We start from the raw sequence: 27,368 nt of genomic DNA, 5'->3' as shown, positions 1-27,368 counted from the left end.
AAGCTTCTAATAACCACTTTCTTATCTCTAACACAATAACAATCACAGTTCTATATTAGTATTAATGGACAACATAAACACTCAGATAAAAATAAAAAAAATTAATACTACACAACAATAATCATTAATATTAATATGAAAGAATCACAAGTATATTGTTTCAATAATTGTGCATGAAAATTATATCCAAGACCAAGCCAAAACTTATAACCCTAAGCACAAACCTCACCATGTATAAACACATTGTCAATCTTCTTCTTCACTCATTCGTTCATTTCTTCTACAATTTACGGCTGCCGCAACCTATATATGCCTCAGCCCATTTCTTCCTCACCATCGACAAATTGATGATTCAACATTCAATTTCATATCTCAAAAGACACATTATTTTAATTTGTAGATTTATAGTTGAAATAAAAGCTAAATATCAATTCTAAAAAATAAACTACAAATTTTATACTTACATAAACAATTGCCTCCTACACCATAATTGACGAAGTGTGTTATAGTTCCTGCAATTACATAAACAATGAGAGTTAATCAAAACTATTCAATCACGCTTATAGAAAACGTAGGATAAAGTTTCACCGGAAGATGAAACCGCCGAATAAAGTTTGTAAGAAAAGTGACCAGTACAATAGAGAATAAGATAGCGAGTGAGTGAAATAATTGCTACCATGTGTCATATATTTATAGTCCAACAAAAAGAATTATATACTTATTCTTAAACTCTTCATTTGCCAATAATATTTAAAGACATTTTAAATTCTCTAAGTATAATTAATCAATAACGGTTTCTGTGCATATAAATTTTTATGTTACTAATTAGAGTGAATATAACCTTGTATTCAATTGATATAGTCTGAATCATTTTATTTGATGCTTTGTTGGTGCTATATTCTACATTAATTAATGAAGAAAACGTGCACATAACTTACGAAAGTTGTAATCTTTCATTAAATCTATTGAAATATAACATTAATCCACATATGTATACACCATTAATTGTATTAAAGAATAGTAACTGTCATATTATTATTGTTGCAAAACTTTATGCATAATTGGTAGTAAATGTTACTGTTTAATTACAAATGATTAGTGTAAATATTTAAATTAGTTTCATAACTTATAAATATTTGAGAATGAGGACAAAACTTATAAATATTTTAAAATAATGCCAAAACTCGGCTTTTATATATGTATAGATGCAATTAAACGTTTTTTCAAACTTCAGCTATTATAAACAAATTAAATTGTATTGCCCATATATGGTTTATGTAACACATCGGAACACTTGGAAACTATGTGATCCAAGTTATGTAGAAAACTGTCTAATTAAATTTTTTTCTCCACGCATTATGTCTAACAGTAGATTGACTCATAGACGTTCTAATTATTTTTAACACACATAGAATTTATAAGCTTGTTTTGATAAATATCCTATCGAATTCATTAAAAGGAAATGTTCCACTACTACCACATATCCAATCATGATTCAAGTTACATCTTTGTAATCATATTTGGATAGGCTTAACTCCGTGGGGTTGCAAAAATCTCTTAGGCACATTTCCTTCATCTTCAGAACCAAACACATAAGATCTAATTTCCACCTTCACATGCTTGATAAAGATATTAGATGTCTTCCTTAAATCATTTGGCTTTAGTGGTGATGGAGCCATTTTCTTAGTTTGTTCTTCATTCTCATTGCTAAAATACTATGGTTCGTTTATGATCTTGGTTCCGATTGTTGAACCTCGTCGCTTGGCATAATTTGCCCACCATCGCCACCGGAGGAGAGAAAGAGAGATTTTGTCATGGGCGGATAATTGTGCCCGATATTCTTCTTTATTTAAACAAATTTGTCATGAAACATGAGATTTTTTACACTGTACTTGTTTTTCTTTTTGAGTTTAGTGAATAAAGACTGAAGTAGATATAATGATGATCCCATTTTAGGTAATGTGACAATTAGGGCACCCACAGCGCATCGCGTGGGTGTCTCCATCTCGTCACGAGATGGCAGCGAGATAGCGATGCAAGCTCCGTTTCGTCGCCATCTTGTCTCCGACGCGTCCCGCGTCTCCTTCCGAAGAGGCAGCTGGCGAGACGTCTCGCCACGCGCCTTGGCGACGTGGCGAGTTGTGGTTCGTGCGTGACGCCCACTCGTCTGCCCGCGAGTGGGCGTCGTTTATATCCGTTAAAATTGATTTTTTTTTAATTTCTTTTTTTTAAAAATTTAGCAAAAATTCAAAAATTAAAAAAAAAATATATATATATATATATATATATATTTCCAAAAATTATACTAGCTGTTTATAGCCGTTTTTTTCAAATTTGTACTTTGTTTTCAATTTTTTTAAAGCCTCCAATCACTTCTATAAATACCAAATCATTCCCACAAATTATCCACCATAAAAAAAACTCTCCATTTTTTTAATGGTGTGTTTTTTATTTTTTTATGATTTTAATTATGTGTTTTTATTTTTTTAGGATTTTAATTATGTGTTTTTTATATTTTTAGGATTTTAAATTGTAATTTTATTTTATTTAATGAAGTGTGTTTTTTATTATTTGGATTTGTTGAAAATAAAAATAAAAAATAAAATTGAATGAATAGTTAAGAGATGAGATGGTCAAGAGATGGAGGGATGTATGTGCTGTCTCTTAATTAAGAGATGGAGTGAAAAAGTACAGTGGAGCCCATGAATAGTGAAGAAATGAGGGGGTTAAGAGATGTATAAGAGACAGCGTTGTGGATGGCCTTAGAGTGAAACATCAAAAATGAAATATTACTTAGAGTGAGACAGAAGAAGTAAATTTTATTAAATATTACTCCATTCGTCCACAAAAAATACAGAACAATTACCATTTTTGGCCGTCCACAGAAAATAGAGCACATGAAAAGTTTTCAACAAATGATAATCTTACACATCATTCCACTAACACTACTTCTCACTTACTTTTTCTCATTCTCTCTTATTTTTTTCCCTTCTCTCTTACTTTACCAATTCTACATTAAAACCCGTGTCATACATAAATTACTATATTTTTTTTGGACGGAGGGAGTAAATTAAAATAACACAATTCACACTATTTATTATACTTTACCTTAATTTCTGATATTACATCTATAGTCCCCATTGTAATATTGTTGAATTTATTTACAATATGAGATGAATTACTAGATTAGTCCAAAATCAACATCAATCAGTTTTCTTACAATTTATGCATCTTAGTAGTGGCAAACACCTTGTAATTAGCTATATGCAAGTTGATGCATAAAAACAAATTTGCCAGCCTTATCTTATCATATAGCTATGTTTAGAAATACTTTATTTTGAGAAAGTTGACATATTAAGATTGATTAAATAATGGAATGGAAATAATTATTCGGAAACAACTTATTTTGGCTTTATGGCACGGTTTCGTGTTTGCACAGAGAATTGCTACGTTTGGATAGTATCATTGTCTAAATTAAATGTTACTATTATTATTTTCATTTCTTCTCAAATGCATATGGACTTCAATTCAATCTGAAACTTATATATTGACCCAAATATCATAGTAATAATTTTATAGGATAAGGTTGAAAATTTATAACCCAAAGAAATCACAATTTAAATGTCCTTAAACTGAAAAGCACGCGACTCAATAAGATTGACCCGAAATTAAGCCAAGTCCCATAGAGTTGGTCCTAATAAGTTAATTCTATTTTTTGGTTTTCAAATTTCATTACTCTTTTCAATTTTGTAAAAGATAAGGAAGTAAAATATTTTTACTTAACGATATATTTTGATTTATTATTTTATTTTATTTATTTTACTATTATGTTTATCATAAAAACATAGGTAAAATTAAAATATTGGCAATTCAAGAAAAAGTATATTTCGTCTTCCCATGAATTATATATTGGTTACGAGTTGAAATATAACTCATGATTTGTATTTATATGTGTGTTTATTCATATAAATATAAAATTATCAATAACGTATTAATTAAAACTGATATATTCGGAAGTTAGAAATAACTATTTGTAGGAACCATGTATACATCAATTGCTCTTGTGAGTTAGCTCGAAACCTAAAAGCTTAGGATTATGGTTAATAATTTATAACTCAAAAATTCAATAACCCGTAACAAATATCCCGAGAACCCAATAAAGTTGACGAGATTGATATTTACGAATTGATGTGGAAAAAACTAGTTAACTGTAAATTTAAGAATTGAGTGTTGCGCGAACGTATCCAACTTAGACATAACTTTCGATATTAGATTCATAATGAGTAAAGGCCAAATGTAGTCCCTAACATATGGTCGTTTTATCAATTTGGTCCTTAACATTATCATTTTGATTATTTGGTCCCTCACAAATAAACTCGGATCGGAATTGGTCCTCACTTAACAGAACCGTCAAAAAATAGACGGCGATTGCAATTTGACTATATTAAATTACTAATGGTAATTAATTATACCTAATTATAATTCTTTTTCTATTAGCAAAATTGGAAAAAAGATAGTATCAGTTGCAAAATGAAATGAATAATTTGTAATTTAATAGGAAAAGAATTATAATTAGGTATAATTAATTACCATTAGTAATTTAATATAGTCAAATTGCAATCACCGTCTATTTTTTTACGGTTCTATTAAGTGAGGACCGATTCGGGTCCGAGTTTATTTGTGAGGGACCAAATAATCAAAATGATAATGTTAAGGACCAAATTGATAAAACGGCCATATGTTAGGGACCACATTTGGCCTTTACTCATTCATAATCATTACTCCCTCCGTTCCGCGGTAGTTGAGTCATTTCATTTTCTGTACTCGTTTTGGAAAAATGATATTAAATAGTTATAATGAGAGTAAAGTAGGTGATAGAATAAGGTAGATCAGAGTCTTATCTACATTATTCTCTTTCTTACTTTTTTTTTTATCTCCACTTGAAGTAGTATTTATTATCATTTTTCTAAAACGAGTACAGAAAATTAAATGACTCAACTACCGCGGAACGGAGGGAGTATTATATATTACTCATTTGTAGCAGTATTATTTTATCTCTTATTTTACTTTCTCTCACTTTGACTATTTATTACTCCCTCCGTTTCATAATAGTGGAGTCATTTTGCCATTTTTGATATGTTTCGCAGTAGTTGAGTCATTTCTCTTTTTTAGTAAAAGTCAATATATTTCTTTATCCTTACTTTACTCTCTCTTACTTTATCATTTCTTCATCTCTCTACCTTTTTTCTTTTCCTACTTTATTCTTCCTTTACTTAACTCATTTAACACATTTTTTTTTAATCTCCGTGTTGGAAAAAAATGCTTCCACTACTATGAAACGGAGGGGAGTATCATTTTATTCCAAAACACATGCGAAAGAGAAACATGTCATCTAAAATGGAACATAAGGAGTAATATGTTTTCGAAGTGCATTACTAAGTCGTTTTTCTTGCCTATTTGATTTTTTCAATGTTTAAGTTAATACTCTCTCCGTTCGTATATAGGAGTTCCGTTTTTCCATTTTAGTTCATCCGTAAATAGGAGTCCCGATTTATTTTTACTATTAATGGTAGTAGGGTCTCGCATTCCACTAAATCATTCCACCCACATTTCATTTAAACTAATATATACAAGTGAGACTCATATTCCATTAACTTTGTTCTATTCGCTTTCTTTTTTTAAATTTCTTAAAATATGTGCCGCCAAGAAATGAAACTCCTCTGATGGACGGAGGGAATATATTATTTTGTAATAACAACTTTTGTTTATTCGAAATGTGGCTTGTTTTTGGTCTGTCACTATAAAAAACATTATTTTATAGAAAAAATTTCAATGTTTTAGTAAATAGTAGTAGTAGTATTTTGTAATAAGAATTTTTATTTATTCGAAAATGGCTTAGTTTTTGGTCTATATATAAATTCTAAAGTTATTGTTTTGTGGACAAACTTTCTTATTATTGTTTGAGTATTTTATATATCAAAAGCGTTTATGAATCCATATGGATGGTAAGAACATGTCGCATAATTTTTAAAAATCTTTTCTTAGAAAAGACATCAGTGTTATATGGGCGTAGCCGAGTAGGATTGCAATGTCGGGTTTATTCATAAAGATTTTTCGACTTTAAATTAAATCATGTTGGAACAAAAGTGGCATATTCATTCATATATAATCTTCCAATAGCATAAAAGTGAACAAACACAAATATCCCTACGCCTGTCCTAAAATGCTTTTGAATGTTACGTCAATTCTTATCCAAATTCATTCTTCACTCCAACAATCACTGTATTACTAAGGATTTGAATCACTATAACCATGAGAATAAATGAGCAATATTATTAAACTTTTTTTAAATATGTTGCACTTAAAAATTTAAATGTTTAATTAGTCCTAAATAAAACTTATAATTTTCATCTTTCAGCCTTTATATTGACAACTGAACTATATCCTGAACTCACAACTCATTTTTCTTAAGGGATGCTTAATTAGAGTGAGAAGAAAAAGTATTTTTCAAATACACAAATTCATATTGTATCAATAAAAAAAAAATTATGATAAGCAAACGCTCAAGCCACAAAACGGCGAGCTACAAAAGGCAAGCCAAAAGGCAAAATCACCAAAAAACAAAACCCCCTACCTATCAGATAAAGGAACCAAAACAAGCAAAAAGCAATCTAAAAGCAGCCCTACCAAAGCAACAAACCAACCATCCCCTCATCAAGCCAAAATCCACAACAAAGCCACCAAAGAAGGAAAAAACAACAAGATCCTAGAGCTCAACTAAAAGTCAGCATAACCTACCTCTTCGTGAAGTTCCTGTTCCTGCCCAGCCTCTGACAACCTTCAACTCATCCACTAGCAGCCCCGGTGGAAGGGGAAAATTCGGGCACCATCCTTTCGTCCAAGTTCCAAGGCGCCAGAAGAGTCGCTTCTTCTCAAACTCCCAGTTAGGTTTGAAATCTTGGAAAGCCATTTTGTTTCTAATATCCCAAATTGTCCACACAACGACATAAACATGGCCTACAAACGCTTATCAAATCTTTTGAACGGAGTACCCACCCAAGAAAGCAGGCAGGTCTTTGGGTCTCTGGGAAGACAAAAAGATATATCCCAACATTTGCAGCAGTGATACGAAAGATCGCTCGAATGTGTGCAGCACAAAAAACAATTGTTCAACCGTTTTAGTCTCTTCTTTGCACAAAGTACATCGATCATCCTCAATTCTAGCAACTCCAAGCCTGAATAGCCTCTCTTTAGTGTTGATTTTTCCTTGAAGAAGAAACCACACTTGAAGTTGTGCTCTAGGTGGAGCAATGTTCCTCCATGCGAGCCTCCCTGGTACTTGTGGTGAGCTCTCTTCTTCCATGATCTTGTTAACCTGCAAACCAAAATCAGACACCGAGAAGGAATTTGATAAGTCACTCGACCACACCCTCCTGTCATTCATGTTTTCCGACAGCTTTGTAAGATTCACGATGTTGATGAGGTCTCTCAAGGATTCTTCTTCCCACGCAAAAAGGTTTCGCCTCCATTGGAAGGCCCATCTCCACTCCTCATTCACCCATATTCCCATTTCTCGAACAAGCTCTTGCTTTTGTGCAGAAAGCATGAATAACCTGGGAAAGCTAAGTCGAAGACTGTCACCCCTGCCCAATGATCAAACCAAAACCTCGTGTGAGCCCCATTGCCAATCTTCTTCCGAATGCCTTTCGTAACCACTTCTTGTACTTCCTTGCTAAAGCTTTTAAAGTCCGTGATCTGCCCCCACACACATGAGCGGTTGTTGTTATTCATTCTTTGAAAATCCTCAAGATACATGGTATCATGGTTAGATTCAACAATTTCTTTCCAAAGTGTTCTTCGGTTGTCAGCGAAACTCCACCACCATTTGAAAAGAAGAGAGGCGTTCTTAATTAGGATATCGCCTACTCCCAGGCCTCCCTTGTTTCCTCTTTTCTTACCCAAAATTTTTTTTCTTTGTAGTTGAATAATGCAATTGGCTACTGATAAGTCGTATTCTAAGCCTTGGTTACTGGTCAGTATGTCGTGAAATGTATGCATTATCTGCAAAACAGTTGCTCAAGTGTGCAGGTTTAAAGGATCCAAGTCAGTAGGAGACGATTCAGGTGACGCAAGTGAAATGGGCGCTAGAAGGGTGCAATACTGACCAGGATGCATGCCAGAGAAAAGGCTCGAGATGGAGAAGAATGATAGCTGGGATGATCATTAACAAGGGCATAAAAGTCAAAACTTGAAGGAAGTCTACCCTAAAAGCAAGGGCAAGCCTCCCTATAAAAGAAGCCACTTGGAGAGAGAGAAGCGTTCGCCTCAAAAGTCCAGCCACCACACTTAGTTAGAACTAGTTTTACCACTCGTGCTATGCACGGGCTATAAGATTTTCAAATAATGAAGATAAATTCTAAGGTAAGTATATTAAAATATAAAAAGGGATAACAATAATATAATTATGTTTATAGTGCTAATTAAAATAAATATTTTAATAAGTATTTATAAAATTATAAACAATAATAAAAAGAGAAATGTACTTCTCTCAACCTACTCTTTTGAAACATTTCATATAAACCAAAACGATTATATACCGTTTAAATTTTTTATATGAGTGAAATAAAATAAAATAAATTAAATGACAAAGAGGAGGTGTGCGACTAAGGATTAAAGAATTTAGAATCGTATTATAAAGTAATTAAATTCACGTGTTAAAAGTAAAATCCTTTGATGAACCAATTAAAATCATTCTTCAACTTTAAAAATTAGAAATGAAGTGCAATTATGTGGATGTTAAGAGCATCATTAGCGCTGCTGGGCCGGGCCGCAACTCGCGAGTCCCGGCCCGATTTCAGCGTTGGAGGGGGGAGAGTCATGGCCCGGGATGGTCCCGGGGCCACAGTTCCGTCCCTGGGCCGCTCCCGTGGTCCGGCCCGGCTCAGGGTTATATGCATCGGGACAGGCCGCAAACCCCCAAAATTTTTATTTTTATTTTTTTATTTTGATTTTGTTGCCATTTTATTATATCCATTTCTTCAACATTCTTCCACCAATTTCTCCATTTCTATCCTCTAAATTATTTTAATATTTTTTCTAGGATGTAATTTTTATTTTCTAGGTCTTAATAATTTTTTTTTTAGGATTTGTAAAATTTTTTCCTCGGATTTTTAATTTTCTATTTTTTGACTGAACAATGAATTTTCCCGGTTTTAATTGTTCAAATTCTATTTTACGATTAAAATATGTTGTAGTTGTGAATAGTGCAAATGAATAGTTGTGGTCTGAGTTGTGGCCTGCGGGATTAATGGAGTTGTGGCCTGGAACCCCTAATTTGAGGGAATGATGACGTGGAGGGACTTGCGGCCCAAATCCGGGACGGGGTTAAGGATGCTCTATATGAAACAAATGTACTCTATGTGTCTCACTATAAGTGAGGCGTTTTTTCCGGCCGTTGTTTTGCGAAAATAATGAAAAATAGTTAGAGTGAAGAGAAAGTAATGTAAGTAAGAGAATAATGTAAATATGACTCTCTCCTGTATTATTCTCTCTCTTACTTTACTTCCTATCCACTTTCAATTTAAATATTTATTATTATCTTCGCAAAACAACAGTCGAAGCCCGAAAAAAAACGTCTAGCTTATAGAAGGACAAAGAGAGTAGTAAAGAATAGTAACATCTTATTAATCATATAAGAGTATATAACTAAATAATTTGGAAATTAATATAGAAAACACAAACGAATGTGTAAATTCATTATATATACAATGGGAATATCAACGGATCCACCGATATCAACTACCCCAAAAAATTTATTATTAGATGAATAAAAGTAAATTAACTATAATAAAATCACAAATCAATAATTATTTACAAATTTTAGAAAATTAGAGAGAATTAACACATTTACAAAACAATTACAACATAAAAGCACAATTTCATTACAAAAATCCAAAATTTTCTAAATTAAGACATAAATTGACAAAGGGGCCGATGATTTTTTTATTAAATTTAACTCACAATCCAATTCAATTATAAAGAAAAGTCCAAAAAAAATAAAATGCCAAGCCCAATCTCAGATACATTACAATAGCCGAAAATAAAGGCCCAAACGATTTTTAAACAAAAGCAACACTTAGTTACTCATACTTAGTTCTAAAACGTTATTAACTCAAAAATATATAATGCTTCTGTCAAACAATTTGTGCCGCCACAAGTGTGACATCTTTTCTGGGTCGGAGGGAGTATTAATAAAAATTTAGTTAAGAAACTTATATTCCAACATATGAATATCAGTTGAAGATAAACGTCTTTCATGAAAATGTGGCATTTCTAAATGCATTTATAAAATATTGATATTTAAAAGAAAGAGTGATTAAAAATCCTCCATGTCAATTTAAAATTGACGAAACAAATTTATTCTGATTCAAATATATGAATTATGTTCGCCATAAATAATATGACTTCCAATTGATCCACCCACATCGACTACAAAAAAATAAATAATTATTAGTACGACCAAAATAAATAAAATATAATTCAAATTTAAATTTATGTAAAATAAAACAAAAATAGAAATATATTTTACAATAATAAAATAATTAATCTTTGAATTTAATTATAATTATATTAGAATTAGAATATCCAAACAATCCAAAAAAGTATCTGTCCCAAAAAATACTATATAAGAGCAATAGCCCAAAGAAACAATACTCATGGCCCAAACGTCATATACACAAAATGGCCCACAACTCTAATCCAATTAATGAATAATTAAAACAATTACACTTTGCAGCAGATTAAATTAATGAGAGATTACAGCTAATTAAATTAATCATACTTAGGAATTTCTAAGCTTGATTATTACAACATATAGATACAGTTTTTCACCATTTCTTCTCTCCTCAGCAGCGCCGACACACACAAACCCTAGAAATTCGAAGACTCCGCGATCTTCAGCTCCGGCGACTGAATCGCCGCCATCAACAGATGTAAACTGCGACATCTGACCACAACGGACTGAATCGCGATGTCTCCTTGCCAAAACAGCGTCGTCTCACCACAAACTCTAAAGCTTCTACCCTACTCCGCCGATTTTTAGCGGCGACAACCAAAGCGCCGACGTCGCCGGCACAAAACCTAGCCAGCATAGTCTTATCCACGCTGCCTGCGCAAACTCTTGCCGATACAGGCTTATCCACGTCTAACAGAAGCTATTCAATTTAACCGACGACAGTATAGAATCGCAAACCCCAGCCCCAATTCAAGGCGTTCAGAAGTTATTCGGTTAGATCGAAGACGGTTTTGATTTAAGGTAAAATCCAAACAAATTTATTTTTTCTCCAATCCTCGAAATTTACTTATACTCCAACATCTTTCATGTACTATTATTTTATACAAACTGAATGTCACTGAACGTGTCGTTCTAAGTTTTTAGTACCATTAAGTTTTTAAATACTACTTACATTTCAGTCTTAAAGGTAATAACCTATAAAATATTTTAATTTGTATCTGCAACATGTTTATTTTAATTAACTCATAAAGTTTACTCTCTTATTCTGCATAGGAAGAGAAAGACATTTAAGTAGTACAAAAAGACTAAATTTGGTGTTTTGCGTTCAAGGTAATTTAGTAATTACTCAACATTAGAATAGTAATTTAATATATATGCAATACTTCAATACTAATAAACAACAATCTGATTTTTCTGAGTACAAAAAAACTAAAACTGAAGCTATGCATTAAAGGTAATTCAAAAATTTCTTGAATTGCATACTTTGCTAATATTTATGATAATTTGATCATTTTGGTTCAATGTGGGTCTTTGTAGAAAACATAAGCTAATTCTGAAGTCAAATAATTTACTTTGCATGATTTGTATATTTTAAAATAGGTTGATGCATGCTTGCAATATATGAGCCTGCTTTACTGATATATAAAACTTTTTGATCAGTTTGGTCTCAATATGGATGTTAAAAGCTAATTCACTATGCATTAAAGATAAGATTTTCAGTTGGTGAATGTGATATACAGATGTTATAAGCCTCATATTTAGTGTCTCAATAGCTTCTCCTCATTGTTACTTGCTAAAATCAGTTGCACGAATTTGCAACCAAAAAAATACAAAAATTTACAACTTAGAATCAAATATAAAATGTCTTAAGATATATACCTAATTTACTGAAACAACATCAGAAACACTTTCCTAATAGATTGGTAGCCTCTCAGTCCCAAAGAATGATTCTTCCGTAGCTTTGAAAAGTTTTCCTAAAGGGTCTTACATGAAACATGCAAAATTGGAATTTACAGTCAGTCACTTTAAAACTTCCTGTTTTAGCAACCATGGTAATCCTATATTGGTAACTGGTAGTCTTATTTCTGAGATTGTTTGCCCTCACAAAAATCCTAATGAAGAAAATCACTCCTTCCCAAAGTAGAAAACCAACTTTCTAGCATGAATTCTTTGGAGATGATGCTTGGAACCTGGTGCCCTGTAAACCAAAAAAAAAAAAAAAAAAACTTCCAAGAATGAATACATCTTTTTTATATTAAACTGATCTTTTAAAGGACCCTGTTTCATTTAGATAGTTTACTATAATACTGATTTTTTGTTTATAACATCAGTTTTAGAATGTGCTGAAATTAGTAAACTTACCATACGATCATGGTAATGAAAGGTGCCATTACTTCAGTTGGTGCTTTCTGCCAAAAAAAATATTCAAATCACTCAATTGTTTAATGCATATGCAGTATTTGAAGCAATTAATGTTTTGTTTAGGTGATGATATGAATCAGCAAGTAACATTGCTGCCAAAAAAAGGATAAAACAACTTTCATAGAACTATTGACTAAGTTATTGCTTTCAATGTTAAGATACTGAATGCTACTTGAATTTTTATTGCAGGGAATCATCTTAATGAACATAAAAAGAACAAAGATTGCATATAAACTAAAATATGAGGTCAGTGAATATTTACAGGAACTGAAAATTCAAATTCATATTGAATCGACATGCAGCTAAATACAGAAAGTAACAAATAATTTCACATTTTAACTGCAGGAACAAACTGTGCAAAAATGACATGTGATATGCATTCATGCAAAAAGTGAGTTCTAATGAATTCTTACTCCTCCAATGGCAAGGATATGAAAAGTACTGAAGTGTTGCACAATATCTGGTTTCATGCAAGCCTGATACATAGAGAAAACAAAAAAAAAGATAGATATGTTAACTATGCAGTTAACTATTATTGTATCTTGCATGTTTGAGGACCAAAATTTCTGTTTTTATATGGGATGAAGAACATCCATTAAAGTGGGATCAAGAGTCTCAGGAATAATAAGGTAAAGAAGCTAAGCCAAGATCAATATTCAGTTGTAAATGATTTTAGAAGAATAATAAATGAGTATTCGAAACTGAAATTTAACATCAAAAAGCAAGAACAGAAAAGGAAAGAATCACTTAGCTGAAACATGGAGAAAACAAAAACAAAAGATTGATATGTTAAGGCTGCTAACTTTTCTTGTATCTTGCAGGTTTGAGAAGAAAATTTAACAAACATAGAACGAAAAACATCCACTACAGAGGATCAAGAGTGTGTTTCAAAACGCATAAAACAATAAGGTAAAGAGTCTGAAGCTAAGATCAATAAACAGTTGCACGATTCAGTTCATATGAATGTTGGCAATGTAATAAATAATTATTCAACAATGCTACTTTTTGAATATTGCAGATTTGAAAGGAAGCCACTAAAAATCATGAAATGAAGAAGATTTATTCGAAGCAGATGAAAAGAGAACAAATTTGGGAAGAAAGAAATGTGGAGGTAAAAAGGCTGAACTACCTAATATTTCATTTGCTTGTTTCAGTTGATAGTAATTTTGGAAGGATAATCAGTAGGTTTTATAGAGGAAAAAACGTGGGCTTACATAATAAAAGGTGGGCCTGTTGTGTACTCCAAAAGTATGCATGTTCCCCATAAAAACATAATCACAGAAAGGACCTTCCAAATAACACAATAAAAAAGAATCAGAAATTAATTATCATTCATGAAATATATTATTATGATTAGTAAAATATTAAATATGTATTATATAAAAGGTTTAGTAAATCTTAGAATAAATAGAGTTTAGTATAGTCTGTCAGTTGGAAACCGATTACATTTAATATATAGAATTTATTACAACCACCTGGAAACATAATATTACGGTTAGTAAAGTATAAAAGGAATAGTTTATTAGCTGAAGTAAATCTTAGTATACATCTTAATAAACAGAGTATTATTATTACAGAGAAAAAAGAAAAAGATGAGATGGCAAGTGTGAGAGGCAACAAAGCCTACTCCTACTGATTCTGAACTTAGTTTTTAAAAAGAGGCATGTAATTCTTGCTTTTTAATTGTTTTTACTTTAATACTATGACTGCTACACATTCTATCATCTATGATTAATACAAAAATATTAATCATATGCTTACTACAATTCTGCACATTCTTTCTATTTAATCTATAATATAAAGTATGTTCACAAATAGGTTAGGAACTTAGCCCTAATGGGTGCACATTAACTTCTATAACTGCTTATCATTTCATGATCTAGAATACTATTCATAGAATACTATTCATAGAATACTAAAGTTTATCATTACAGACTTTTAAACTTATAATCTAGATTTTAAATATAGAACCTAACACGTTTTTTAACTTTGTTCAATGAGACCTTGCATTGGAATCTGATAAAGTAAGTGCTATTGATTTGCATGAATGACTTTTGTAGTCTTTTGTTCTCCATTTAATAACCTGCCCCCCCCCCCCCCCTCTCTTATTTTTTATGTTATAAATATGTGATTTTATTATCTAACTATTCATATCACAGGTATTAATTGCATTGGTAGAAAATGTGAATCTCTCTCAGTATTTTTTTAAATTTTAAATTAAATCAAGATTCTGTCAATTATTAAAGTATAAACGAATTCTTCATATTTCTCTGGGTCGAAATCCATCAAAATAAATTCTTCTTTAGAGTTTTGCAAAGATGCTTGGTTCAAAAAATGAGATTTCTTCGTCCTATTGTTCAGGTTCTAAATGTATTCAGACTAATATTTTGTTTTTATGTTTGTTCAGGTATTTATTGCATTGGAATCTGGAGTAAATATGTATCTCAATCCCTTTTCAAAAATGAATATATAAGTTTATTTGATATCTCTATATTTGTAATAGAATAGGTTTAAGTGCACATACCAATAAAAGTATAGATAAAAAACGGAAAAAAAAACAAAATAACAAACCTTGGAACCATAAATTGCTTTCAGATTTCGTGTAAAAACAGTAACAAACACACGTGAAAGAAGCAAAGTAATAAAAACAAAAATACACAGAACTTCATTTTCCCGCCTAAAAAAGTGACAGGTGGCAGTCTAAAAAACTGTCACTTTATATATTGATAGATTCTCTCGAGAAGATCAGTTCCTTCAGTCCGCCGTTCCAGCTAGTTATCGTAGTAGTGTTGTAGTATCGTCGCCCGAAGTGGCCAAACAATCGTTACTTTGCTTTCTAGTTTAATCCTTACTTGTTTTCATCGTTGGTTTAGTTGCAAACACTCATCGCTGTTGCTCTTTTGAAGTACTTTGTTATTTTTTTAACATTTACGTTATAAAGTTTCTATTTCGCATGTCGCTTTGGTTCGAGTTTGCTTCATTCTGCCTATGAAAGTTAGATCTAGTTATTGCTTTTAATTTCTGAGTGCTTTCTTATCTGGAGTTGTTGATTCGAAGTTGTAGCTATGTTTAGTCAAGTTTTCGTGCATGAGTTTCTTTTCTACGCTGTGATTACCACCTTGTATGTCAGTCAGTAGAAGTAAAGTTGTAGTTTCACCGTTTAATTTAAGTTTGAGCATTTTAATTGATGGATCTTGAGTTTGAATTTATGAATCTGAAGTTTAGTTATGGTGTTTGTGTTCATATGATTTTTGTCAATACTTGGTGAAGAAGAAAACGTCAAAATTAACTTTAGTTGGACCACTTTTACCTTTAAGTTACTTTTGCTTTTGTTCCCTACTTTTCAGTTATACTATCCAGACCTGTCAGAGAGCCCCCAGCCATCAGATATACCTTGTTGTCTAATTTTCCTCTTTTAGTAACTGTCTACTTTCCATATGTCTCTGAGACACCTTGTCCCCTACTTTCACGAACACCACCACATGCCTGTTATTTTCACGCCTACTAGTCAGTAGAATACCACCTTTATTTCTTGTCTAGGTAAAATCTCAACCTAAGCGTGGTAGCTAACCAAAAACACCCAGGAAAGTCACCGCAGTTATCAAAACGTGTCCATCCTCGTGGAATTCGACACTTACCTCCATTATACTAATCAGTAGAAGTGGGTTGAGGAAACTTGTTTGAAGCCAGGTCTCGGTTGTCGTACCAACGACTCAGCTGGGTCGGGAATCTCTTCCTGATCAGTTGGATACACTCCAAAATTACATACGAAAACCCGAGGAATGTACCTGAACAGACCCTTCAAAATGGCGCCGTTGCCGGGGATGGATGGCGTTCATACCTGTTATTGTGTGTGATTTTTTTGGTGTACATATTGTTTATAATTTTCCTTTTCTTTTTGTTTTCAGTTTATGAGAAGTGGCTCGGCTCCTGGCCAGTGGAGACCAAGGATACTTCCCCGAGGAACAATACTCGTTACCACTCGTTCTGGCCTGTCGACAGCACTGTCCAACCTAGGCACGAGTAGCGACGAAGAAAAAGAGGAGCTAGAGTACCAACTCCCGGAGCTTCCACCCCAACCAGTAAGAACACTAGTGAGAATGGCTGACCAAGGTGAGGACGATCCCGAGCTCGCAACACTTACCGCACACGCCGACGGAGATCCCCCACAAGCCATAGTGGCCAGACCGCCTGTGATGTGAAACCCCATGTGATTGCAATCCTACCGACGTACTGTGGGAAGAGTTACGAGGGACCATACGAATTTTTAAATGAGTTTTGCAAAATCTTTAAGGCGCAGAAGCGGCCAGCAGGAGCGAGCGAGGATGATTATAGACTGAAAGCTCTACCTTTTGTCCTAAAGGGAGAGGCCAACACTTGGTTCATGCGCCTGCCAGCCGACTCTATCAATACATTGGCCGATTTCAAGTCAGTTTTCCTAGCCGAGTTCTTCCCGTCTTCAAAGACAAGCGCATTAAAGAGGAAAATATCGTGCATAAGGCAAGAATATGATGAAACCCTGAGCGAGTACAAGGAGAAGTACATGAGCCTTCTGGAGTCATGCCCCAACCATCGCATGAAGGAGATAGAGGTGCACCACACCTTCTATGAGGGGATGAACAAGGAAACCAAGGATCTGGCGAATTCATCATCTGTAGGTGATTTCACCCAGTTGAGAGTAAGTGAAGCCAAAAAGGTGTTACGCAAGCTGTTGAATGCGAAGAAGACGTACGACAACGCGAGAGATGGGTACAACAGAGAAAGGGTAGCGAGTGCTTCGGCTACTGACCAGGAGGAACGGATGGATTTGAAGATGGAGGAATTAAAGAAGGAGTTGCTGACTGCAATCAAGCAGAATACTCCACCACCTTCTCCGACTGGAGGCCAAGAAGCCCCAGCACTACCATATGATCAGCCGGACAACTCGCTGGATGTGGAGCAAGCAAATGCCGCAGGATACTACAATTCCAACGGCAATTGGATTCCGGGGAAGCAAAGGGATGCACCATGGACGGACCACCAAAATTTCCGATGGGGAGATGGAAATCAGAATCAGAACCAAAATCAGGCTCCAAATCAACCCAACCCCCACCCGAACCAAAATCCCAACCGTGGCCCAACAAACCCTGACTACCAATATAACTGGGTAGGAAGAAACCAGCATCCTTAGAACCAAAACTCTCAAAACCTGAACCCGAACCCTACCTATGTGCCACCCCATCAGCGAAACAACCAAACCCAGAACCAGAACCAATACCAGAACCAATTTAACCCAGGGCCTCAACATAACACCCACCACCAAAACCAAAGTCAGTACCAGCACAACCACGACCAGTATAACCCTCCTGCCCAGTATAACCAGTACCCACAGAACCAAAACCAACAAAATTTCTCAGGCTACCAATCAAACCCACCACCTCAGTATAACCAGCACCAGAGCTCAAACCAATTCCATCAGCCAAACAAGTCGAGGAGGTCTATGGAGGACATGATGGGGGAGATGTTTGCCTCGCAGCAAAGCATTAAAAATGACTTGCAGTCCAGTAATGAAACAATGCAAGGAATGCAAAGTGCCCAGAAGGAGCATAGGGCAAATATGGATATGATGAACAGGCAGTTGGCCCAGCTTGCTAACTCGGTGGGTGAAATGAAAGGGAACTCAGGCAAACTCCCATCTACAGTCCATGTACCTGAAAAGGCAAATGTGAGCAAGATTACACTGCGGTCCGGAACAGCTTACAATGGACCTCAACTCAAGAACCCTGTTGCGGAGTCTAGTAGAGAAAGAGTGCTGGGCGACACCATCTCAGCAGAAGAACTCAAGAGGCCTCTGCCTCAGATAGAGGATGATGGAACTGGCAGCGGAAGCGGAGCGTTTAAAACAATAAATCAATCACATAATAATCAGATCTATTTAGCAGATTATTTAGACAAAACCTATTCGCGTAAATATCACATGTATCATGCTTACAACTTGAATCAATCATGCTTTAAGAATATTGAAACCTAAAACATGCTTTTCTACGGAGCAGAAAAATACCTAATTAATTCTCCAAAGAATTGAAGATGGCTAGCTTCTTCTCCACGTGACGCTTTGAGTACTAGACCACAAATCTTCTCTCTGGTTCCCGAACTGTATCCCAATATCAGTGTGGGCTGATCTTACTAGAATACTAGGACTTAAATAAAGAAGACAAAAGAAATCCTTTTTGGAATAGGAGAGGAATTCGAAAATCTCCTCAGCTGGGGAGGGGAATTTTTGAAAATTACAATGATGAAAAATTGTGTTTTCTGTCTCCTTTATTCTCCTATTTATATTAAGTTCCTATTGGGCCCAGACAGGGATCTATGGAAGGTTTTGGATATGGGCTCATCCAATTTACTTTTTACTAATTAAATTGAACCCACAATTTAATATAAGTTATAATTGGAATATTACGAGCAGCCACTACAGAAGTAATATTGAACTCTCCCCATCCAAATCCGAAATTACAAGAAATCCGGGTTTTCGTTTATCTTTCATTTCACGTGCTTAAGATTAAAATGTCCATTAATTAATTAATGTCTGCTATTGACTTAATTAATTAACTTCTTATTGATTCCAAGAGTGGACTTAGCATGAAACGCTTATTTATTATTCATAGAGTAATCACACTCCAACTAGCTAGGTTCCGAATAATAAAACCTTGTTTCGCGCTCCTCTTGAGGACATTATCAAACGAGACTCAGCTCGCGCACGATTCAATATAATAGCAATCCTAGCACCGCTAGATATTGATCACCACTACCCAATATATCAGGATCATTGGGTTACGAAAAACCCGCACCATTTGATAAGTCAAAGTAGTCCACAATCAATACCGTATGCTCAATGCTAACCTACATTGATTAAGAAATAAATATTTATCAAGACCTCGCCTTTCAGTAGATAGCCTAAGGCAAGTCTTGCTGTTAGATCCGTTCAGTGCTATACCACACCAATGTCATCTTATTTCAGTAAGGCTTAAAAATATGCGGACTGACATTGCAACCTTTCTCGATGGATAGTCAAATTCCATCTAGGTTGTGAAATACATCTTTTTCTTTGTTTAGAACTGACCGTATTACCTTAAAGTGGACGACGCCCACAACCGGTCTACTAAAACAAAGACTTAGACTTTGTTAAGTTGACTTATACATTTAAACATGCATTAACATCCATTAAATGTAAAACATAACAACATTATGACAAAAATAATCTGTTTTATTTATTGGAAAATAAAATAAGAGTTTTACAGTATTCAATCACTCGAAACGTGATTTCTAGTATACAAACTCTAACAGAGGATTGTTGTGATTTTTAGGGTGCAATTTAAGTACACAAAACAAGTAATAAATCCCTAAAAATACTACCTCTGCAAGTATACAGACGTGCAATGCAGTATAAAAGGTGTCGAACCCACAGGGAGGAGATTAATTGCTAAAACTAGTAAATCTAACTAAAAAGCAGTAAAATAATTTAATTTTGGGTTTTTTTGATCTAGAGGCGAGTGAAGAACGAAACGAGAAGGAAAAAGAACAAGGGAATCACGATAAAGAGGGAAGACTACTCCTAGCTTGTTTCGGGTTGCTTGTTCATATGAATCCTAAAGTCTAATTACTTCTCAATATTTATCGGGATCGTGTTGATTTTACACTCTCACGCAGCTGATCACTGATCGTGGAATTTTACACCTAGGATAAGCTGATCACGTCTCCTAGGCTCTACTCACCAACCCCTCACTCCTACAGTCGCATAGTAAGCTCGAGATTGGCTTCTACAAACGTTCAACACATAAGATCCACCCCGGACTATCCCCTGATCAGTTTTAGCCTAGGGTTCCTTATCTATGTTAGCTCCCTACTCCAAGTTAAAGAGACATTGAAGTTAAGGCCTTTACCGGATTAAGTTTGCTAGCAAAACCCAACACGGATTGAAATAAACACATAGACAAGAACCAAAACATGGAAATCTATCAAAACACAATCATAGATTCATATTTACAAGCTTCCCTAACAAACTAGGAGTAATCCCTAAAATCTAGCCACTCATGGTGGGCAACAATACAAGAAAACAAGTAAATGCTACCATATGGGCAAGATTAGGGAAGAATTAGCCTCAAGATTCTTCTTCTTCCTCCGAAAAATGGACTCCAAGCCTCTTTCTCTCTCTAAGAATCGCCTTCAGCCGCCAAAAGATGCATTGGAAGTCGTGCCCTAGCTATTTAAATAGTTAGGGCCCGAAAAACAGGCCCAGTAGCATTTGCCCGGTCGGGCGATTTGCATCTTAAAAAAAACGCCCGATCGGGCGTTTTGTCATACTCTCGATCAGGTCGCGCGTTTTGACGCCCGGTCGCGCGTTTTGCACTGCATTGCGCAGTCTTCGTAAAACAGCCGTATCTTCTTCATCCGGACTCCGATTGAGGCGTGCGAGGTATCCACGCGAAGCTCTTTCGAAGGTGAATGGAATGGTGGACTTGTAGAAGCATTTTAAGTTAATATTGCAGGGCTGATTACTGATCAGATTTGGACCTTTGTTTTCTTCCTCCTCTCTCTTATGGATTGGTCTTTTGTCCTACAATATATCAAAATGAGTCCATTTTTCACCTAAAAATGTGTGTTAAAACAATACAATAAGGACTACAATTTGATTCACATCAAATACCCCCAAACTTAAATCTTGCTCGTCCCGAGCAAGTTAACAATTTAGCACTTTGTAGACCTAGAAATCTTTATTCTCATATCACACCAACCCACACAAGTCCTCGAAACTTATTGGATGGACCCCGCCTTCACTCGCAAGTAGGACTTTAGAACATGCAATGTGCACCGATCAACCGACCAACCACCTAAGAGCTTGTCACTCCACTACACCAATTTATGCTCGGGTAGTGCCTAGAGAGTCTCAAACCGTCATAACTAGATCATCAAAAGGAGTTCTTCCGGCTATTCTATTTTCTTAAGGTACTTGAGGTGTTTCCCCCAAACTTAAACAAAACTTACCACTAACAAGTCATTGTGATGCACAAATCAAAGGACTTTGATCATTTGGTTGTAATGGGGCTTTTGGTCAAGGTGGGATCATATTTGGCTAAGTGACTCACCACCAAGTTTAAAGTTCTAGCACATCCATTACACATCTCACATCTCAAATACAATACAATACACGCCCCCAAACTTGATATTTTTCATTTTCTCAAAACTAACAAACCAACACTTTTATTCTATTTTTATTTTTCACTTCACTTTTTTTTTTCTTTTTTTTTTTTTTTTTTTAAGCCTTGGCTTTTTCAAACATAAAAGGCTGCCTTTTATTCTATTCATTTTTTTTATTTTTTTTTTCTCTTCTTTCTTTTTTCTCTTTTTTTTTTTTTTTTATCAACATCATTTACCACCTAATGGCTCAAACACAAGCCCTTTCTTGTCACACAACAAACCCTCCCAAGATGTGCTAGCTCTTTAACCTTGGTGAAAGGGACCATCAATTAAGGCTTAGCAAATGATAAAATAACATAGGCTCATTTAGTGACTCAAAAATTTCAACAAAAAATAAGGCTTCAAAGCTCAAAATTGGCTCACTAGGGGTTTATGAAGGGTAAGGCATGTGATAATATGGATGTGAGGCTTAACGTCCTATTGCCTAATCATTTTCATGCATCAACAAAAACAAGTTCACAATTCATCAAGCTTAAGTTTAGAAGATCAACCTTAAGCCCTTTTTTCATCAATTTTTCAAAACCGGAATTATCCTCTCTCCTTAGCTCAAGAAATCGGACTCCTAAGGACACTACATTCACTTGATTGAAATATGGAAGTTATAGCTCTCAAGCGGTTAATAAGTGAAAGAAAGGTTCCGCGGCCCAACTCTTAAGTAAAACTAAGTCCACACCAACAAATCCTAAAGGAAACGATGTGCCTAGTGACATTCGAAGGAAGAAAATCAAGCATGCTTATACACAAATATAGGAAGAATTTAAGCCAAAATCAACACTAATCAAGCAAGCATGCGAACACCCCCAAACTTAAATCATGCATTGTCCTCAATGTGCATACTCATGAAACGCAAAGGACAAAAATAGTAAAGAAAGGGTTAAGAAGACTCCCTCAAATCATGTTAAGTCGGGGTGGGCGGGTCGGGTATTTCTTTCCTTCGGCTGGTTCCTCATAAGTAGCTCGTCCTTATTCCTACAAAACAAAACTAGACAACAAACTATTTACAATACTCGGTTCAAGATCAAAAACGAGGGAAAGAACCGAGTTAAGAAAACCCTCGCGATTAAAATAAAAACTAAACAAATAAACACTCAAACCACATTTGATGGGTTGCCTCCCATCTAGCGCCTTTCTTTAACGTCTTTGGCTAGACCTTTCTTTGGTGCTTTGACTCACCCATATCCATCACCATCGCAACTCTTCCATTCATTAGGATGACCATTATGGCTCTCCTTCCCATTTCTACCACTCACGCCATTAGAGGCATTCAATTTGAATCTTTTTAGATCTCCTTTGTGCTTATTCATCCATGCCACGAGCTCTTTTTCTTCCAAAGGCTTGAGATGAGCGGAGATGAGAATTGGGAGCGGCTCATCCTCTCCAACAAACACAAACTTGAAGTCTTTAGGAGGCTTCAACTCAAATTTTGGGGTTTCTTTAGAACAAGCATTGAAGTCCATGGGCTTTCTTGTGGCCCCTACCCCCTTGAGAGTTACCTCCTCTCCATTGACTCTAAAAGTCACAGTGTTGTCTCTAGCATGGAGAGTCACGTCACCTGTGGCCAAGAATGGTCGTCCAAATAGAATAGGCATGTTTTTATCTTCCTCCATGTCCAAAATCATAAAGTCCACAGGCAGAATGAACTTATCAACCTTAACGAGGACATCTTCCACGATTCCTCTAGGCTTGATAATGGATTGGTCAGCTAACTGGAGGTGGACGTTGGCCGGTTTCATTCTTTTTAAAAGACCAATTTCATCTGCAGTCTTTTGAGCCATCAATGAAATGCCAGATCCTTGATCAAGTAAGCAGCTCAAAAACTGCCTATTTTCTACTTCGCATGATATATGGCAACTCCCAGGATCTTGCATTTTTGGAGGTATTCGCCCAGTCAAGATATGTGAGCATTGTGCACTCACTTGCACCATTCCTTCCTTAGGCAATTTTCCTTTCTTTGAGATCAACTCTTTACACAAAGTGAAGAATTTTGGGAAATTAGCCATTAAGTCCATAAGGGATACCTCAACATTCACCTTTTTCAAGATTTCTTTCAACCACTCAACATTTTGAGGCTTCTTCTTTCCAACAAGGGGGAAAGGTGGTGGTGGGAGGTATTCGGGAAAATTGTAGGGGCTCTTTGGGTCTCTTGCAGGACTTAGCTTCTCTTTGTTCTTAGCCGAATTGATGAAGCTTCCTATCTTAGAATCCCTATAGCCAGATGCAATCTCTTTTCCTTCTTTTGTCGACTCATGTGCAACCGCAGTGGCCTGCTCACTCACCTCGTCCGCCCCTGCGTGCGAGGTTTGTGAACCTAACACATTGTCCGCCCCTGCGTGCAACGTGTTTGGACTAACTGAGGTTGCCCCTAACTCTCTTCCACTCCTCAGTATCACAGCATTGCAATGCTCAACGTTTCCCTTTGGATTTGGAATTGTGTCACTTGGTAGGCCTCCAGGTGGCCTTGTGTTCGAAGCCGATGCAATTTGCCCAATTTGGGTTTGCATGCTCTTCATGGTGGCATCCATTTGCTGAAACTTCTCTACTACATCCTTCTTGAATTGATCATTTTCTTTCCGGTAGAGATCATTTTCTTTCTTGCTCTCAGACATGAAGGAAAAGATGGCAGCTAATGGGTCTCCAACCTCGGGCTTCTTTGTTTCAAACCCAGGAGGTGCATTTGGCCTCCAATTTCCACTAGTCCCTTGATTTCCTTGGTTCCCTTGGCGACACTGATTGCCTTGGAAATATGATTGATTCGGACCTTGATTGTATCCTTGGCGGTTTCCCACATAATTCACATCGTCAGTTTCTTGTACAAGGTGACACTTATCAGTGTGGTGATCCCCATGACAAACTCCACATTTCACAATGGCAACAGTGGAGGGAGCACCCAATCGCATGGATGTGAAGGCCTTAGATAGGACCCCCACTTGGGTGTGGATGCTCGCGATTTGGCCTTTCACCAAGGCCAACTCTTCATCACGCAAGCTATCACCAAATGTTTCCGCTTTCTTACTAGCTCTCCGTGAGCTATGCCAAGTCTTCTGTGCCGCCGCTTGAGTCTCGAAGAGCTCTCTCACTTGATCAAAAGACATCTGCAACAAGTCTTCCTTACTCGCGGCATTGATCCAACGCATATCTTCATAAGTTAGACCTTTGTAGAACTTGTGCAACTCCTTGTTTGGAGCCATACCATGACTTGGGCATTTTCGAATCAAGTCAGAGAATCTATACCATGCCTCCGAGAAGGTCTCATCATCCTCTTGTTTAAAGTTGTGGATGGCCTCTCTAAGCTTGTCCAACCTCTCGGCAGAATTGAACTCAATCAAGAACTTCTTCTTGAGCTCCTCAAATGTGGCAATCTTGTACCCCGGCAAAGAATCATACCATAGACGTGCCTTTTCCCGTAGAGTGAAAGGAAAAAGAAGTCTCTTGACTGAATCATGTGGCACTCCTTGCGGCTTGTAGTTACTTGTGAGCTCATAGAACAAATTCAGATGGGCAATGGGGTCTTCATTACTCTTCCCCCAAAACTGAGATCTTTCAGTAATCAAACCAATGTAGTGAGGAGGTATGTTGACATTATCCGGCGCATATGCAAAGGCATCTAGATGATCATTGGCCTCTTGGAAAAAATCACCAAATTTTTCTTCCGGTGGCACATTTCCCTCTCCACCATCCATGTTTTCAACAAACAACAATGTATTCTCTGAATCTGAACTTTCTGAATCAAACCTTCTCTGTCTTTGTCTCACTGAACTCAAGGTACCAAACTCGGCTAGACCCTTTGATCGTGTAAACATACACTAGAACCCCTGTCAAGCAGAAAATACCAAGCACAACACAACAACACAAATTAAAGCAAATAAGGGGTTAAGTTGGCACGATGTCACCCCTCTACCGGAAGCGAGAACCTCGACAACTCCGGGATTAGTCCTAATAATCGTGTGTGCGGTAAAGAAGTGTTCTAGCAGAAAATCCTAAGAGTGGGAGTCAAGCCATCCGTTACCCAACCGTTGAGAAACGGTCAACTGCTTCAGAACTTGATGACCACTAATCACGTGCTTTCCACACAAGCTCCGTCCTCCTTCCACGATATAATATCCGCACAAGAAACACACGGATTACGGGCACCCTGTGGAAAACAAAGTAAAAAAACTAAAAATTTAACTAAACTAAACTACCTATAAAACTAAGAAAATTAAAAAAAAGAAAACACACAAAGTTCTAACAACTAACGCCTCCCCGGCAACGGCGCCAAAAACTTGTTGTGATTTTTAGGGTGCAATTTAAGTACACAAAACAAGTAATAAATCCCTAAAAATACTACCTCTGCAAGTATACAGACGTGCAATGCAGTATAAAAGGTGTCGAACCCACAGGGAGGAGATTAATTGCTAAAACTAGTAAATCTAACTAAAAAGCAGTAAAATAATTTAATTTTGGGTTTTTTTGATCTAGAGGCGAGTGAAGAACGAAACGAGAAGGAAAAAGAACAAGGGAATCACGATAAAGAGGGAAGACTACTCCTAGCTTGTTTCGGGTTGCTTGTTCATATGAATCCTAAAGTCTAATTACTTCTCAATATTTATCGGGATCGTGTTGATTTTACACTCTCACGCAGCTGATCACTGATCGTGGAATTTTACACCTAGGATAAGCTGATCACGTCTCCTAGGCTCTACTCACCAACCCCTCACTCCTACAGTCGCATAGTAAGCTCGAGATTGGCTTCTACAAACGTTCAACACATAAGATCCACCCCGGACTATCCCCTGATCAGTTTTAGCCTAGGGTTCCTTATCTATGTTAGCTCCCTACTCCAAGTTAAAGAGACATTGAAGTTAAGGCCTTTACCGGATTAAGTTTGCTAGCAAAACCCAACACGGATTGAAATAAACACATAGACAAGAACCAAAACATGGAAATCTATCAAAACACAATCATAGATTCATATTTACAAGCTTCCCTAACAAACTAGGAGTAATCCCTAAAATCTAGCCACTCATGGTGGGCAACAATACAAGAAAACAAGTAAATGCTACCATATGGGCAAGATTAGGGAAGAATTAGCCTCAAGATTCTTCTTCTTCCTCCGAAAAATGGACTCCAAGCCTCTTTCTCTCTCTAAGAATCGCCTCCAGCCGCCAAAAGATGCATTGGAAGTCGTGCCCTAGCTATTTAAATAGTTAGGGCCCGAAAAACAGGCCCAGTAGCATTTGCCCGGTCGGGCGATTTGCATCTTAAAAAAAACGCCCGATCGGGCGTTTTGTCATACTCTCGATCAGGTCGCGCGTTTTGACGCCCGGTCGCGCGTTTTGCACTGCATTGCGCAGTCTTCGTAAAACAGCCGTATCTTCTTCATCCGGACTCCGATTGAGGCGTGCGAGGTATCCACGCGAAGCTCTTTCGAAGGTGAATG

The 27,368-nt window shown here is 36.1% G+C and overlaps 2 protein-coding genes and 1 non-coding gene across 8 annotated transcripts; 2 read left to right on the top strand and 1 right to left on the bottom strand.

Moving 5' to 3' along the window:
• Positions 1-10,861: 10,861 nt before the first annotated feature.
• On the top strand, positions 10,862-18,848 carry LOC125223215 (uncharacterized). Of its 6 annotated transcripts, none has more exons than XM_089065383.1 (6): positions 10,863-11,314; positions 12,905-12,961; positions 13,061-13,106; positions 13,537-13,624; positions 13,734-13,826; positions 16,624-18,848. In XM_089065383.1, exon 6 carries the CDS (start codon positions 17,100-17,102, stop codon positions 17,883-17,885), a length of 786 nt encoding a protein of 261 aa, XP_088921509.1. In that variant the 5' UTR covers positions 10,863-11,314; positions 12,905-12,961; positions 13,061-13,106; positions 13,537-13,624; positions 13,734-13,826; positions 16,624-17,099; the 3' UTR covers positions 17,886-18,848. The 6 variants fall into 6 exon arrangements, 4 of the variants coding, with proteins under 4 accessions (XP_088921516.1, XP_088921509.1, XP_088921513.1 ...); XR_016135636.1 differs by lacking the exon at positions 16,624-18,848 and adding an exon at positions 14,293-15,200 and having other exon boundaries at positions 10,877-11,314; XR_007176680.2 differs by lacking the exon at positions 16,624-18,848 and adding an exon at positions 15,123-15,669 and having other exon boundaries at positions 10,879-11,314.
• Positions 18,849-23,118: 4,270 nt separating this feature from the next.
• LOC148934125 (uncharacterized) lies at positions 23,119-25,629 on the bottom strand. Its single transcript, XM_089062197.1, has one exon. The coding sequence runs from the start codon at positions 25,627-25,629 to the stop codon at positions 23,119-23,121; it is 2,511 nt and encodes an 836-aa protein (XP_088918323.1).
• On the top strand, positions 25,136-25,242 carry LOC148934126 (small nucleolar RNA R71). The gene has a single exon (XR_016134801.1). It is a non-coding gene; the product is annotated as a small nucleolar RNA R71 (small nucleolar RNA).
• Positions 25,630-27,368: the final 1,739 nt, after the last annotated feature.

Source organism: Salvia hispanica, chromosome 1 (assembly GCF_029641045.1).
Source record: "Salvia hispanica isolate PSC_SH4W2 chromosome 1, Shi_PSC_v1, whole genome shotgun sequence".
NCBI lineage: Eukaryota > Viridiplantae > Streptophyta > Magnoliopsida > Lamiales > Lamiaceae > Salvia > Salvia hispanica.
The sequence above is the reverse complement of the archived record's forward strand: the minus strand, read 5'-3'. Positions and strand labels throughout refer to the sequence as shown.